Here is a 16693-nt window from a genome sequence, read left to right as displayed (position 1 = left end):
TATTGCACACTTTCCTTTCCCACCTGGACAAAAGGAACACCTCTGTGAGAATACTGTTCATTGACTACAGCTCAGCATTCAACATCATAGTGCCCCTCCCCCCCCCCAAGCTTACCACTAAGCTTTGGACCCTGGGACTAAACATCTCTTTCTGCAACTGGATACCTGACGGGCGGCACCCAGGTGGTGATGGTAGGCAACAACAAATCTGCCGTACTAACCATCAACACGGGGGGCCATTAGGAGTGCGTGCTTAGTCCCATCCTGTACTCCCTGCTTACCCACGACTGTGTGGTCGTGCATGACTCCAACACATCAATAAGTTTGCAGACGACACAAAGGTGGTAGGCCTGATCACTGACAAGGATGACAGCCTATAGGGAGGAGGTCAGAGACCTGGCAGTGTGTTGCCAGGACAACAACCTCTCCCTCAATGTCAGCAAGACAAAGGAGCTGATCTTGGACTACAGGAAACATGGCCCAAACACACCAATACAGTCGTGAAGAGGGCATTACAACGCCATTTCCCCCTCAAGAGGCTGAAAAGATTTGGCATGGGCCATCAGATCCTCAAAAGTTTGACAGCTGCACCATTGAGAGAATATGACTGGTTGCATCACCACTTGGCAACTGCTTAAGCATCCGACCACAAGGCGCTAGAGAGGGTAGTGCGTACAGCCCAGTACATCACTGGGGCCAAGTTCCCTGCCATCCAGGATTTCTATACCAGGCGGTGCAGAGAAAGTCCCTAAAAATGGTTGAAGACTCCAACAACCCAAGTCATAGACTGATCTGTATGTTGCCATATGGCAGGCGGTACCAGAGCGCCAAGTCTGGGACCAAAAGGATTCTGAAAAGCTTCTACCCCCAAGTCAAAAGACTACTGAACAGGTAATCAAATGGCTACCCTGACTATTTGCAATGACTACGCTTTTTTTGTTGTTGCACTGACTCTCTTGCACCGGCTCCATGCACACTCACTGAACTCTACCCACACACTCAGACATACTACACTGACACTCCAATACACACGCACTCACACACAGACACTCTTTCACGCTCTTCACATATGCTGCTGCTACTCTATTTATTATCTATCCTCATTTTTACCCCTACCTACATGTACATATTACCTCAATTACCTCAACTACCTCGTACCCCTGCACGTTGACTCAGTGCCAGTACTCTTTGTATATAGCCTCGTTACTGTTATTTTATTGTGTCACTATTCCCTTCTTTTATTTAGCAATTGTTTCTTACGTTTTAAAAGTAAGCATAAACGGAAAAGTCTACACCGGTTGTATTCAGCGCATGTGACAAATACAATTTGTTTTCGATGTCTTAGGTTTATTTTCAACAGCATTTACTTGCCATCAACCCTGTTATAATGTCGGTCACCCATAAATGTTTCCACTGTATTGGTGTGGGGTGATGATGGAACTGTGCAGGGTATAGTTGGTATACACCCAACACCCTGTACTGAGAGCTGGTATTGGCAGTATACTGTTACTGTACTCCCTGTATGTAAGTGCTAGGGGATATTCAAAGTCTCTCTCCACCATGGTCTTACCTGCGTTGCAGGGGTCGCTGATGTCCGAGGTGCCTGTATGGGGTCCACTGGGGTCGGACGGGGAGGGGGGAACAAGTGGGGCCGGCTTGTCACCCTCCTGGGGGCGACTCTTGGAGGTCTCGATGCCTTTGACTCTCCGGGCGTGGCGGTTGCCTTTGTAGTGGGCTTCTGCCTGGCTCTGTGTAGAGATGGAGAGATGGAGAATAGGATTTAGGCTAACGAAAACAACAGGTCAATAAAACACTGGATGGATACAAATTGAGGCCAGAGGCCCAAACAGAGGCCCAAAACACCATACACACCAGCCAATGAATGCGGTGCTCACAATGACGCAGTTTGATATTGTATACCTGCCATTGTGCGCCTGGGTACATTGATACATATCCGCGAATCCAAGAGTGATAAATGCACACACACACACACACACACACACACACACACACACACACACACACACACACACACACACACACACACACACACACGCACACACGCACACACACACACACACAGAGTTTCGGTGTCTGCTATGTTATTCAATCTGCATCAGGGATAGGAGACAGGAGCCAGGCTGCAAAATGGCATGCATAGAGGACATAGCAGAGTGTAACAAGTCATCTGATCACTGATACTCTAGGGAGTAATGATCTAGGCTGTGGAGGCAGGAGTTTTACCTGATCAAGGAAAACTTCCTGGCCCCCCCCCCCTTCCCCCTCCTCCACTCATGTCATTATCCCAGACAGACATGATGAGAGACATGCCTGCAGTAAGGGGGGGGGCATCTTGTCTGCCTATGGCCCCATAAGCCCCCTCACCCACCCAACCCCACACACACCTCACCCTTGGGCCTCCTCATCTGACTGTGTAAATTATCAATGGGGAGGCCGGCATTCGTCGATCCTTCCACTCCGACAGAGCAAAACCTAACACCAGAATACCAAGGCTGCCTACAGCTTCTCCAATAGGCCTAGACAAACTCGGAGTTGATTGCTTACATTGAAATGCATATCCCTCTAAATATACTGGGCAGTGGGTATCTATACCCTTTGTGGCAGTGGTGGGAGCTGGAAGGTGCAGGTGGATGGAAGTCTGGGGAATGTCCTGCAGTCCAACAGAGAGAAACTCAATCCACGTATCCATTCCAGTAGCACTGTTCTGGTTCATCTCCTGCTGAAAGGAGTGCTCCTGGTAATGTCTTGGTTCAGGGGTAAACAACAGAGCGAGTCATCCATTAAAAGGACGGGACTGGAGTAAGGGACATTGCAGACAGAGACAGTCCCTGTCCTTTTGCAAGACTCTCCATCCACCCCTCACTTCTCACCACCAAACGCTTTTAGATACTGGCCACTATTTGGAGAAGTGTGTACAGCTATACATTTGTCTCAGCTCAGTGTGTTGATTGGCCAATTGGTCTCTGTCTGTCGGTATTAGTGTGGTTGTTTGGATGGACAGATTGACCTCTGCCTGGCTAGGTCTTGAGACACCTAGGAGCTGTTGCCCATGGTCTACTTCCTCATGATGGCCTGCTGCTGCAGCAGTGCTGTGCTTTACACACGCACGCACGCACGCACACACACACACACACACACACACACACACACACACACACACACACACACACGTTGCCCCTCCGCTGTGCGCTGTGAGCACTTCAAACAGATCATCTGGCAGCTAGCAGGATGAAAAAGGCATGCCCAAAGCCTCTGGAATGTTGATGTGTGTGTGTGTGTGTGTGTGTGTGTGTGTGTGTGTGTGTGTGTGTGTGTGTGTATACATTGGCCGGGCAAATAATTATTGTATCAAGATGATGATGATGATGATGATTATTAAGGCTTATAAAACAGGTCTGGAGAGCCGCTGACAGCTGCAACGGACAGGCGATGACAGGGACAGAGAAATCAAGTGGCACAGCACACACACCACCGGCTAACTAGGGGCTCAGGTTAGGGGCTCAGTTATACTGGTTTGGTAGGGAAGGAGAGGAGGTGCGAGGATAGGAGGAGGACGGGAGGTGAGAGGGGAGAGGAGCAGAGAGAGGGGGCCTTGACTGAGCCATTGTTGGACAGAAGGAGGGATGGTAGGCTGGGATGGCTGAGGATAGACAGGCTTGACATTGGAGGAGAGGTGGAGAGAGGAGGTGAGAGAGCAGAGAGACGGCCTTGGCTGGATGGCTGGCCCGGACGGGGTGGGGAGATGAGAAGGGGGGAGAGGGAAAGAGGACCTAGGCTGGAGCTCCTGTGGTTTGGATGGCAATAGTCTGTGGTTAAGGTATCAGGCTCCCGAGTGGCGCAGTGGTCTAAGTCGTCACTACAGACCCAGGTTTGATTCCGGGGTGTATTACAACCGGCCATGATCGGGAGTCCCATAGGGCAGTGCACAATTGGCCCAGCATCGTCCGGGTTAGGGGAGGGTTTGGCCATTGTAAATATTAGGTACACTACTGGTCCCAAAAAATGTAAACACCTACTCATTCAAGGGTTTTTCTTTATTTTTTTTACTATTTTCTACATTGTAGAATAACAATGAAGATGTCAAAACGATGAAATAACACATATGGAATCATGCACAGAGAGAAGACAGCATAGAGAGGGGGGGGGGTGTGCAGAGGTTATGAGAGAAGATAATGGCTGGCCAGAGAGACGGAGGACAAGAAGAAGAACAATGCAGGAGGAAAGGAAGAAAGAGCAAGAACGAGAGACAGAAAGAAAGAGGAGAGCAACACAAGAGAACCGTAGACTGAAAAGGACCGCATAGCTTATCGAGAGGTCAGAGAGAAGCAACATGTGATATAGAGAGAAGTGATTGTAATCAGCATATTGAGGGTACATGTGCTGCAAAGTATGGATACTGAGAGAGGAGCTGTGGCACAAGGACACACATTGCAATGCAGCAGCTCCAGATGAGCATAGAGAGGAGAGAGGAGGGGCCGGACCAGCTGGGTCATGCTGCAGCACTAAGTGACGTTGACCAATGCAGCGTGAAACCGGCCTGTGACATCACTCCTGTCCTGAAGCAACTCACAGCAAGGTTATTCCCCCCCATCGCCGTCAACCCCACACACAGGCAGGGCGAGAGATATTGGGGGCTGGCGACACACACACACCATACGCACCGATCGGGGACACTAGAGGTTGATGCCACATCATCCCCCTCTCCACATCTCTACCCTCTCTCACCCATCTCTCCACATCTCTACCCTCTCTCACCCATCTCTCCACATCTCTACCCTCTCTCACCCATCTCTCCACCTCTCTACCCTCTCTCACCCATCTCTCCACTTCTCTACCCTCTCTCGCCCATCTCTCCACATCTCTACCCATCTCTCCACCTCTCTACCCTCTCTCACCCATCTCTCCACCTCTCTACCCTCTCTCACCCATCTCTCCACATCTCTACCCTCTCTCACCCATCTCTCCACCTCTCTACCCTCTCTCACCCATCTCTCCACATCTCTACCATCTCTCACCCATCTCTCCACCTCTCTACCCTCTCTCCACATCTCTACCCTCTCTCACCATCTCTCCACCTCTCTACTCTCTCTCACCCATCTCTCCACATCTCTACCCTCTCTCACCCATCTCTCCACCTCTCTACCCTCTCTCACCCATCTCTCCACCTCTCTACCCTCTCTCACCCATCTCTCCACCTCTCTACCCTATCTCACCAATCTCTCCACATCTCTGCCCTCTCTCACCCATCTCTCCACTAGAGGTTGACCGATTTATCGGAATGGCCGATTAATTAGGGCCGATTTCAAGTTTTCATAACAATCGGAAATCGTTATTTTTGGACGCGGATTTTGCCGATTTTTTTTACACCTTTATTTAATCCTTATTTAACTAGGCAAGTCAGAACCTCTTCATCCTACCCCCTCCTTTTTCGAACATTCTGTTAAAAATCGCGCAACATTTCAGCGTCCTGCTACTCATGCCAGGAATATAGTATATGCATATGATTAGTATGTGTGGATAGAAAACACTCTGAAGTTTCTAAAACTGGTTCAATCACGGCTGTGACTATATCAGAGCGTGTGTTTCATCGAAAAGCGCAAGAAAAACTGGTCACTGAAAGCTGAAAAAAGTATCCATGCGCCCCTTTCATGTATTGTTTAACGGAAACCAAATTTAATATGGACACGGGTGCAATTCCTACAGCTTCCACACGATGTCGCCAAAAACGTCATTTTCATTGACAAAAATCCTTTGAGACATTACCAATAGATCCGTCATTCCATCCAGCCTACAACAATCGATTTTGGAAGATTGAAAAATGGACATTGTTTTCTTGAGTAGCTGCTATTGAATACAGATCGCCCAGTGATCAATTTGATCGCTTATTAACGTTTACAAATACCTAAAGTTGGGTTACAAAGTAGGTTGAAGTGTTTTGTCAAAGAATATAGGCAACTTATATAATTTTTAAAAATGACGTTGCGTGTTGGAAGAGAGCTTTTTTCCTGAAGCAGACAGGCTATACAAATGGATATTTTGGGCATTCATGGACGGATTTAATCGGGAAAAAGACCAATTTGTGATGTTTATGGGACATATAGGAGTGCCAACAAAGAATATCATCAAAGGTAATGAATGTTTTATATTTTATTTCTGCGTTTTTGTGTAGCGCCGGCTACGCTAATTATTTTGTTTACGTCGCCTTCAGGCATTTTGGGGTGTTGCATGCTATCAGATAATAGCTTCTCATGCTTTCGCCGAAAAGCATTTTAAAAATCTGACTTGTTGGCTAGATTCGAGTGTAGCTTTAATTCAATACCCTGCATGTGTATTTTAATGAACGTTTGAGTTTTAACGAGTACATTTAGCATTTAGCACAGCGCATTTGCATTTCCAGGTGCCTACTTGAGAAGTCTGCGTCTCAAGTAGGATCAAGAAGTTAAGAACACATTCTTATTTTCAATGACGGCCTAGGAACGGTGGGTTAACTGAATCTTTCAATGGCAGAACGACAGATTTTCACCTTGTCAGCTCGGGGGATTCAATCTTACAGTTAACTAGTCCAACGCAATAACGATCTGCCTCTCTCTCGTTGTGGAGACTGCCTGTTACACGAATGCAGTAAGCCACGGTAAGTTGCTAGCTAGCATTAAACTTATCTTATAAAAAACAATCAATCAATCATAATCACTAGTTAACTACACATGGTTGATGATATTACTAGATATTATCTAGCGTGTCCTGCGTTGCATATAATCTGACTGAGCATACAAGCATACAAGTATCTAAGTATCTGACTGAGCGGTGGTAGGCAGAAGCAGGCGTGTAAACATTCATTCAAACAGCACTTTCGTGTGTTTTGCCAGCAGCTCTTCGTTGTGCGTCAAGCATTGCGCTGTTCAACTCCCGAGATGAGGCTGGTGTAACCGAAGTGAAATAGCTAGCTAGTTAGCTAATAGAGTTTCAAATGTCACTCGCTCTGAGCCTGTGGTTGTTTCCCTTGCACTGCATGTGAAACCCTTGGCCTGCATGGGTAACGCTGCTTCAAAGGTGAATGTTGTCGTTGTGTTCCTGGTTTGAGCCCAGGGAGGAGCGAGGAGAGGGACGGAAGCTAAACTAAAATAGCCAAAACTAAAATGCCTATTAGAACATCCAATAGTCAAAGGTTAATGAAATACAAATGGTATAGAGGGAAATAATCCTATAATTCCTATAATAACTACAACCTAAAACTTCTTACCTGGGAATATTGAAGACTCATGTTAAAAGGAAGCACTAGCTTTCATATGTTCTCATGTTCTGAGCAAGGAACTTAAACGTTAGCTTCTTTACATGGCACATATTGCACTTTTACTTTCTTCTCCAACACTGTGTTTTTGCATTATTTAAACCAAATTGAACATGTTTCATTATTTATTTGAGGCTAAATTGAATTTGTTGATGTATTATATTAAGTTAAAATAAGTGTTAATTCAGTATTGTTGTAATTGTCATTATTACAAATAAAAAAATAAAAGAAATTGTCCGATTAATCGGTATCGGCTTTTTTGGTCCTCCAATAATCGGTATCGGCATTGAAAATCATAATCGGTCGACCCCTACTCTCCACCTCTCTACCCTCTCTCACCCATCTCTCCACCTCTCTGCCCCTTTAATCAGAGTGCAACAGGGCTGTCACAGACCATGGCATAACCCTGGCCCTTTAATCAGAGTGCGACAGGGCTGTCACAGACCATGGCATAACCCTGCCCCTTGACGAATGCATCTTATGATAAGTAGTGGCAGCCAATTTCAGGCTTTCCGCACTGTAAATAATAGAGAGAGCAAGAGAGAGCAAGAGAGAGCAAGAGAGAGCAAGAGAGAGCAAGAGAGAGCAAGAAACAGAGAGAGCGAAAGAAAAAGAGAGAGAGAGAAAGAGATTGAGAAAGATGGGAAAAGAGCCAGAGCACGAGAGACAGAGAGAGAATGACAGACAGTCAGAGAGGAATATGAATGAGGCAATGAAGCATGAAATGGCTTGACTGACTTGAGCACAGATGGGGGGGGGGGGGGGGGGGGGGGGGGGGCTGAGGAAGATGAGATAAGCGTTTGAAGAAGTACTATCTGCTGATGGTATGGTGATAGGGTCAGAGGCCACTTGTTTCTCTGGGCTGTACCAGGCAGACGTTTCTCTGATTAAAAGAGAGGCTTTACCTTAAAGATTAACACTGATATGAGAACTGTCAGTGTCATCTAGAATGTTAACTTCCATACTGTACTGTGTCGTTGGAAAAAGCTTTGGTGGAAGCACAGTCCTTACCCTATTTTCCATCGCGTAGCGTAGTGTGCAGTAAGGCCATTCACCTGCTTGGAATAAAAATGTGTGTTGGCCGTGACAGTAAGAAGGGACTGCAACAGAAGTCCCTAAGCGTGACACGCACACACCCACAGAGCACTGCAGGGAGGAACACATGCATGGATGCATGTGTGAACGCACGTACGTACACACGCAAAACACAGCGAGGTAGCTACTGGTCCTGCTGGGAGTCGGGGGTCATAGATGGCCCGACAACGCTCGTGTACTGAGCCCTTTATTGGACGGTATGTGTAAATATTTACCAGCATGTTTATGTGTCAGACCTGATTGGCTGAGAGGTCACATTCTAGGCTATAAACAGAGAGCTTATACCCTGCAAGTCCCTGGTCGCTGGCATTTATTTTGAAGACATCAGACCTGGGTTCAAATGCCGTGCTTTATTGAGCTTGCCGGGCGTAATTGAACAAAAAAGAACAATCCCAGACGTGAGAATCTCACCCACTTGGCACTCCGAGGCCGGCTCAAGCAAAAGCTCAAAATAGTTGAAAGATTTCGAATCCTATTTGAATCCAGGTCTGAGACATGACCTTCACTTACTACACTTCATACCTATGCAACGATGGCATTTTGTCCATGGAATCAGGTCTCATATGTGGCCATGTATTTCAGATATGGGAGTAATAAAGTATAGAGATCATGAAGACGGGTCAATTAGCTTGAATAAAAATATCCATCACTTCACATACGAACAACACCGCCTAACAGTTTGATAGCCAGGGTCAAGTTTCCAAAGGAATAACAGACACAGACATCACCCTTATTCAGCTGTTTCCTGTGGGCGTAGCAGCCTAAGCTATGACTGCGTTCACTTTCACAGTGTAGCCTACGTGGGATCTCCGTGGGAATTGAACCCGCAGCCTTGGAACTGCCGGTGACGCACGATTACCAACAGAGCCGCGCAAGATCGGAAGTGTCCTACAAAGAGGCCTAGGGAGGGCTTTACCTCTGCTCAATGCGGCCTAGACGAGTACAGCTCCACCGCCACAGAAACCACAAGCAGGCCATGATTGCAGGCCTGCTCAGTTAAAATAGAAATAGGTTTACTGGGTTGACACTATTATCATGGAAGTGTTATGGGGTACTCCCTAGTCCTCCCTAGTCCCTGTGTGGGGTTGGGATATGGGAAAAGATCCGCCCTGGCTTTGAACTGAAGTCTATGCACACAATAATATTTTACCCATAACAGCCGACTTTAAAAATGTTTCACTATAGGCCTGCAGACGAAAGTCTTTTTTGCTTGATGTACACGTTGATGGTGCGATTTGCTAAGATACGGGATGCTTTGTTAACTGGGAGCTTTTAAAGCATTCAGAGAATGCTGGCGACACGGGACATTAAACCTACCCACTCCCTCACATCGCGCACACACACAGCACATTCGTGAAATCATTCATGCACATTGCATTGCAACATTGCACATCGAGATAAGCCTAGTCCCTGTGTTCTGCTTCTCATGTCAGGCTGCATGCCCATTTAAAAACGAGTCAAGTTAAACTGGGCCATGTGGTTTGATGAACATGTAGTTAGCGGGGGTTTGGATTAACCACATTAAATCAGATTTGATAAAAGAAGGCGGACTAAAAACTGCCGCTGCACTTATTTCTGGAGAGATTCCAAGTGCGTCCCAAATGGCGCCCTATCCCCGAGCACGTGGTGCACTACTTTAGAACAGAGCCCTATGGGCCCCCCCCCCCCCCTCCCTCCCCTCGAGTCAAAAGTAGTGCACTGTATAGGCCATTTGAGATGTAGACTTAAAACTTTGCGGTATGCTTATGTGAAATGAGTTTTCATGCGCTCAAGAAGAACCTCATCAACATTCCCCATGTTGATGTTGGGGAGAGAAAATCCCTTTGAAACGTGGAGGAAAATCTTATTTCATGCTCTCAGCTTGCCTAGCAACACTCCAGGGCTGTTACTGCAGTATTATACCACACCTGGGTTCAAATCTTATTTCATGCTCTCAGCTTGCCTAGCAACACTCCAGGTCTGTTACTGCAGTATTATACCACACCTGGGTTCAAATCTTATTTCATGCTCTCAGCTTGCCTAGCAACACTCCAGGGCTGTTACTGCAGTATTATACCACACCTGGGTTCAAATCTTATTTCATGCTCTCAGCTTGCCTAGCAACACTCCAGGTCTGTTACTGCAGTATTATACCACACCTGGGTTCAAATCTTATTTCATGCTCTCAGCTTGCCTAGCTACACTCCAGGTCTGTTACTGCAGTATTAAACCACACCTGGGTTCAAACACTATTTCAATTCCTTAAAATACTTTTGTTTTAGCCTGCCTGGATTGCCAGGTGGACAGGGAATTTTGGGACTATTCTATTGGTTCCATCGCAACAAGCAAGCCGGATCAAGTAAAGATAATATATTAGAATTGATTTCAAATAGTCATTGAACTAAGGTCAGCTGTTCTGTGTCTTTGTCTCACAACTCTCACTCGGGCTAGGTACGCCATATTCCGATGAGGCGTTGACTGCCAAACCACAACGCAAACAGATGTACCAAACACTACAGAACCACAAGCAGATGTTCCAAACACTACAGAACCACAAACAGATGTTCCAAACACTACAGAACCACAAACAGATGTACCAAACACTACAGAACCACAAACAGATGTACTAAACACTACAGAACCACAAACAGATGTCCCAAACACTACAGAACCACAAGCAGATGTACCAAACACTACAGAACCACAAACAGATGTACCAAACACTACAGAACCACAAACAGATGTACCAAACACTACAGAACCACAAACAGATGTACCAAACACTACAGAACCACAAACAGATGTACCAAACACTACAGAACCACAAACAGATGTACCAAACACTACAGAACCACAAGCAGATGTTCCAAACACTACAGAACCACAAACAGATGTACCAAACACTACAGAACCACAAACAGATGTACTAAACACTACAGAACCACAAACAGATGTTCCAAACACTACAGAACCACAAACAGATGTACCAAACACTACAGAACCACAAACAGATGTACTAAACACTACAGAACCACAAACAGATGTACTAAACACTACAGAACCACAAGCAGATGTACCAAACACTACAGAACCACAAACAGATGTACCAAACACTACAGAACCACAAACAGATGTACCAAACACTACAGAACCACAAACATATGTTCCAAACACTACAGAACCACAAACAGATGTACCAAACACTACAGAACCACAAGCAGATGTCCCAAACACTACAGAACCACAAGCAGATGTACCAAACACTACAGAACCACAAACAGATGTACCAAACACTACAGAACCACAAACATATGTTCCAAACACTACAGAACCACAAACAGATGTACCAAACACTACAGAACCACAAACAGATGTACCAAACACTACAGAACCACAAACAGATGTACCACACACTACAGAACCACAAACAGATGTTCCAAACACTACAGAACCACAAGCAGATGTACCAAACACTACAGAACCACAAACAGATGTACCAAACACTACAGGACCACAAGCAGATGTACCAAACACTACATAACCACAAACAGATGTACCAAACACTACAGAACCACAAGCAGATGTACCAAACACTACAGAACCACAAACAGATGTTCCAAACACTACAGGACCACGAGCAGATGTCCCAAACACTACAGAACCACAAGCAGATGTACCAAACACTACAGAACCACAAACAGATGTACCAAACACTACAGAACCACAAACATATGTTCCAAACACTACAGAACCACAAACAGATGTACAAAACACTACAGAACCACAAACAGATGTACCAAACACTACAGAACCACAAACAGATGTACCAAACACTACATAACCACAAACATATGTTCCAAACACTACAGAACCACAAACAGATGTACCAAACACTACAGAACCACAAACAGATGTACCAAACACTACAGAACCACAAACATATGTACCAAACACTACAGAACCACAAGCAGATTTTCCAAACACTACAGAACCACAAACAGATGTACCAAACACTACAGAACCACAAGCAGATGTTCCAAACACTACAGAACCACAAACAGATGTACCAAACACTACAGAACCACAAACAGATGTACTAAACACTACAGAACCACAAACAGATGTTCCAAACACTACAGAACCACAAACAGATGTTCCAAACACTACAGAACCACAAGCAGATGTACCAAACACTACAGAACCACAAGCAGATGTACCAAACACTACAGAACCACAAACAGATGTACCAAACACTACAGAACCACAAACAGATGTACCAAACACTACAGAACCACAAACATATGTTCCAAACACTACAGAACCACAAACAGATGTACCAAACACTACAGAACCACAAACAGATGTACCAAACACTACAGAACCACAAACATATGTACCAAACACTACAGAACCACAAGCAGATTTTCCAAACACTACAGAACCACAAACAGATGTACCAAACACTACAGAACCACAAGCAGATGTTCCAAACACTACAGAACCACAAACAGATGTACCAAACACTACAGAACCACAAACAGATGTACTAAACACTACAGAACCACAAACAGATGTTCCAAACACTACAGAACCACAAGCAGATGTACCAAACACTACAGAACCACAAGCAGATGTACCAAACACTACAGAACCACAAACAGATGTACCAAACACTACAGAACCACAAACAGATGTTCCAAACACTACAGAACCACAAACATATGTACCAAACACTACAGAACCACAAGCAGATGTCCCAAACACTACAGAACCACAAGCAGATGTACCAAACACTACAGAACCACAAACATATGTACCAAACACTACAGAACCACAAGCAGATTTTCCAAACACTACAGAACCACAAACAGATGTACCAAACACTACAGAACCACAAGCAGATGTTCCAAACACTACAGAACCACAAACAGATGTACCAAACACTACAGAACCACAAACAGATGTACTAAACACTACAGAACCACAAACAGATGTTCCAAACACTACAGAACCACAAACAGATGTTCCAAACACTACAGAACCACAAGCAGATGTACCAAACACTACAGAACCACAAGCAGATGTACCAAACACTACAGAACCACAAACAGATGTACCAAACACTACAGAACCACAAACAGATGTACCAAACACTACAGAACCACAAACATATGTTCCAAACACTACAGAACCACAAACAGATGTACCAAACACTACAGAACCACAAACAGATGTACCAAACACTACAGAACCACAAACATATGTACCAAACACTACAGAACCACAAGCAGATTTTCCAAACACTACAGAACCACAAACAGATGTACCAAACACTACAGAACCACAAGCAGATGTTCCAAACACTACAGAACCACAAACAGATGTACCAAACACTACAGAACCACAAACAGATGTACTAAACACTACAGAACCACAAACAGATGTTCCAAACACTACAGAACCACAAACAGATGTTCCAAACACTACAGAACCACAAGCAGATGTACCAAACACTACAGAACCACAAGCAGATGTACCAAACACTACAGAACCACAAACAGATGTACCAAACACTACAGAACCACAAACAGATGTTCCAAACACTACAGAACCACAAACATATGTACCAAACACTACAGAACCACAAGCAGATGTCCCAAACACTACAGAACCACAAACAGATGTACCAAACACTACAGAACCACAAACAGATGTACCAAACACTACAGAACCACAAACATATGTTCCAAACACTACAGAACCACAAACAGATGTACCAAACACTACAGAACCACAAACAGATGTACCAAACACTACAGAACCACAAACAGATGTACCAAACACTACAGAACCACAAAAATATGTTCCAAACACTACAGAACCACAAACAGATGTACCAAACACTACAGAACCACAAACAGATGTACCAAACACTACAGAACCACAAGCAGATGTATGCAACACGTCCATGGTGTCACCACTTTGTCCAGAGAGATATTAAAAAACAGAGGGACAAACAATAGTAAACAGAGAGAGCCTTCTAAACAGTGTGTGTATGGTGTCCGAAATTGTGCTGTACGATGTGTTAGGAGTGTTAAGGGCATTTCACACTACGGAGCCAAACCAAGCTGTACTGAACTGGCCTGGTTACACATCCATCATAGCTGCTGGAACCGTGCAGATTTGGGACAGTTTGGTTTGGATTAGCACGCTAGCGTAAAAAAAATCTTAGATTGGTACAGTATGGTGAGTACGCTGTGAGAAGTGCTATAGTGTACTGTACCTCAGAGTTGAAGCGTATCTGGCACACGTTACAGGAGATGATGGGCCTCTTGGTCTTCACCAGCGGAACGCCAAAGGTATGGTTAATCACCGCCTTCTGAACTGGGTCCATCTGAGAGAGAGAAAGAGAGAGAGAGAGAGAGTGGGGGGGGTGGGTAGAGAGCGAGCGAGAGGGATGGGTAGAGTGAGCGAGAGGGATGGGTGGAAGGAGAGAGAGCAGGATGGGTGGAGGGAGAGAGAGAGAGCGGGATGGGTGGAGAGAGTGAGAGCGGGATGGGTGGAGAGAGAGGGATGTATAGAGAGAGAGGGATGGATAGAGAGAGAGAGGGATGGGTAGAGAGACAGAGGGATGGGTAGAGAGAGAGGGATGGGTAGAGAGAGAGAGGGATGGGTAGAGAGACAGAGGGATGGGCGGAGGAAAAGAGATAGAGAGAGTGGGATGGGTGGAGGAAGAGAGAGAAAGAGAGAGAGAGGGAGAGAGAGAAAAGGAGACTGATGAGACAGGGAAATTATATATATGCTTGTGTACCACCCTCACTTACAAAGCCCAGTGTCTAGCCCAACAGGCCAGCTGATCATATTGCTGTAGAGCAGTCGGTGTTCACCATGTGCCCTCCAGAGCTGCTGTGGGGGAACAGGGAGGTACTATCTGAATCCAATAAGAAAGGCACATTTTTTTTTCTTCCCTTCGCTGAGGGGGGGGGGGGGGGGGGGGGGGGGTCGGGGGTTGTTGAGTGAGTGACCTCCTCCTAATTGTTTCAGCTGGGGTGTCCATCATGGGGATGTTAGGCCGGTAAGGCCACTCAGTATAAATTTAACTGTCCAGCTTTAGCACCAGGACAACGCTTTGCAGGAGGCTAAGCCTCTTTTAAACCACAGTCCCAGACAGGGCCGGCCCTAGGCAAAAGGGGCCCCCGGCCCCTAGGAACTCAGTCGGGGTGTCAACTTACTGTTGCGAATTAGAATAGTAGAATACACAAGGTGACGTTTCGATATTTGGTAGTGCATCAGTTTTTCTCTTGTAATGTTAGTCACTGACAGTCACTCAATTAGCACGTCAGTAAAAACATTTTGTATGGTAAGTTAGTCTAGCCAGCTATCTACACCTTGTAGTAATTGTGGCCGAAGTACTGACCAGGCACACCGGGTAGGTGCCCACGTGGGGCCCTCACCCCCAGGGGCCCCCATTGATTTTGTTTAGTCACTCTCACTCAGATATCATATGAACATGTCAAAAAGCTACATTTTATCTTCGGCCTATGGAATCTTTTTTTAGAATTGCATGAAATGTGTCTTTAAAAACTGCTAAATTCTCTCCACCCAATGGTAATTTTTTTTTAATTGCAGGAAATTTGATTGAAAACTGCTCCATTTTCTGTCCGCCCCATGGCAAAATGAGTAGAATTGCATGACATTTGTTTTAAGACCACAACATTTTCTCTTCGCCCCATGGAAAGATGCATAGAATAGCAGGAAATTCATTTTAAAACTTCCATTTTTTTTCTCTCAGCCTTCAAGAGGGGGGGACCACGCTTAGGACCTCCAAAAAGCTAGGGCCGGCCCTGGTCCCAGACACAAAGAGACAGGAAAGCCAGTCAGCCTGTCCTGTGGTCTCTGAGCTGAACCCTTATCTTTTTCCATCTTTTTTTTGTCTGAACCGTCATTTATTATTGGGCTCATGTTTAATTGACATTAGCATTAGTTGGGGATCCATCGCTGGTGTGGATTTCAACCAGCCCTGGATTCAAATAGTATTATATTTTTTTAAAGTAATACTTTGAGCGTTTGATTTAGCCTGCCAGGAAGGCTAGATTAGGAGGGGTTTGCACTTTTGCGGTAATTCCATTGGATGCATTGAGCCAGACAAGCTTCATCAAGCACAGCTTCACTGTGTGAAAGATGACAAATACTACTTGAACCCAGGTCTGATTCCCACCATAGCCAACCGTCGGGTACTTCAGGTCGTGTAGCCTACGCTAGCATTGCCAGTCAGCTTCACTGGACAAGATAAAACTTTATTCGACACCA

General features: G+C 45.4%; 1 protein-coding gene across 4 annotated transcripts in view; it reads right to left on the bottom strand.

Moving 5' to 3' along the window:
• Positions 1–16693, bottom strand: part of znf385a (zinc finger protein 385A) — a 111462-nt gene that overhangs the window by 31016 nt on the left and 63753 nt on the right. For all 4 annotated transcript variants that reach the window (XM_036946870.1, XM_036946869.1, XM_036946871.1 and 1 more), the window contains 2 exons: positions 14667–14777; positions 1571–1748 (listed from right to left, as the gene is read on the bottom strand). In XM_036946870.1, coding sequence (XP_036802765.1) covers positions 1571–1748; positions 14667–14777 — 289 coding nt within the window. The remainder of the gene's footprint in view (positions 1–1570; positions 1749–14666; positions 14778–16693) is intronic.

Source organism: Oncorhynchus mykiss, chromosome 16 (assembly GCF_013265735.2).
Source record: "Oncorhynchus mykiss isolate Arlee chromosome 16, USDA_OmykA_1.1, whole genome shotgun sequence".
Taxonomy (NCBI): domain Eukaryota; kingdom Metazoa; phylum Chordata; class Actinopteri; order Salmoniformes; family Salmonidae; genus Oncorhynchus; species Oncorhynchus mykiss.
This window is presented reverse-complemented; position numbering and strand designations above follow the sequence as displayed.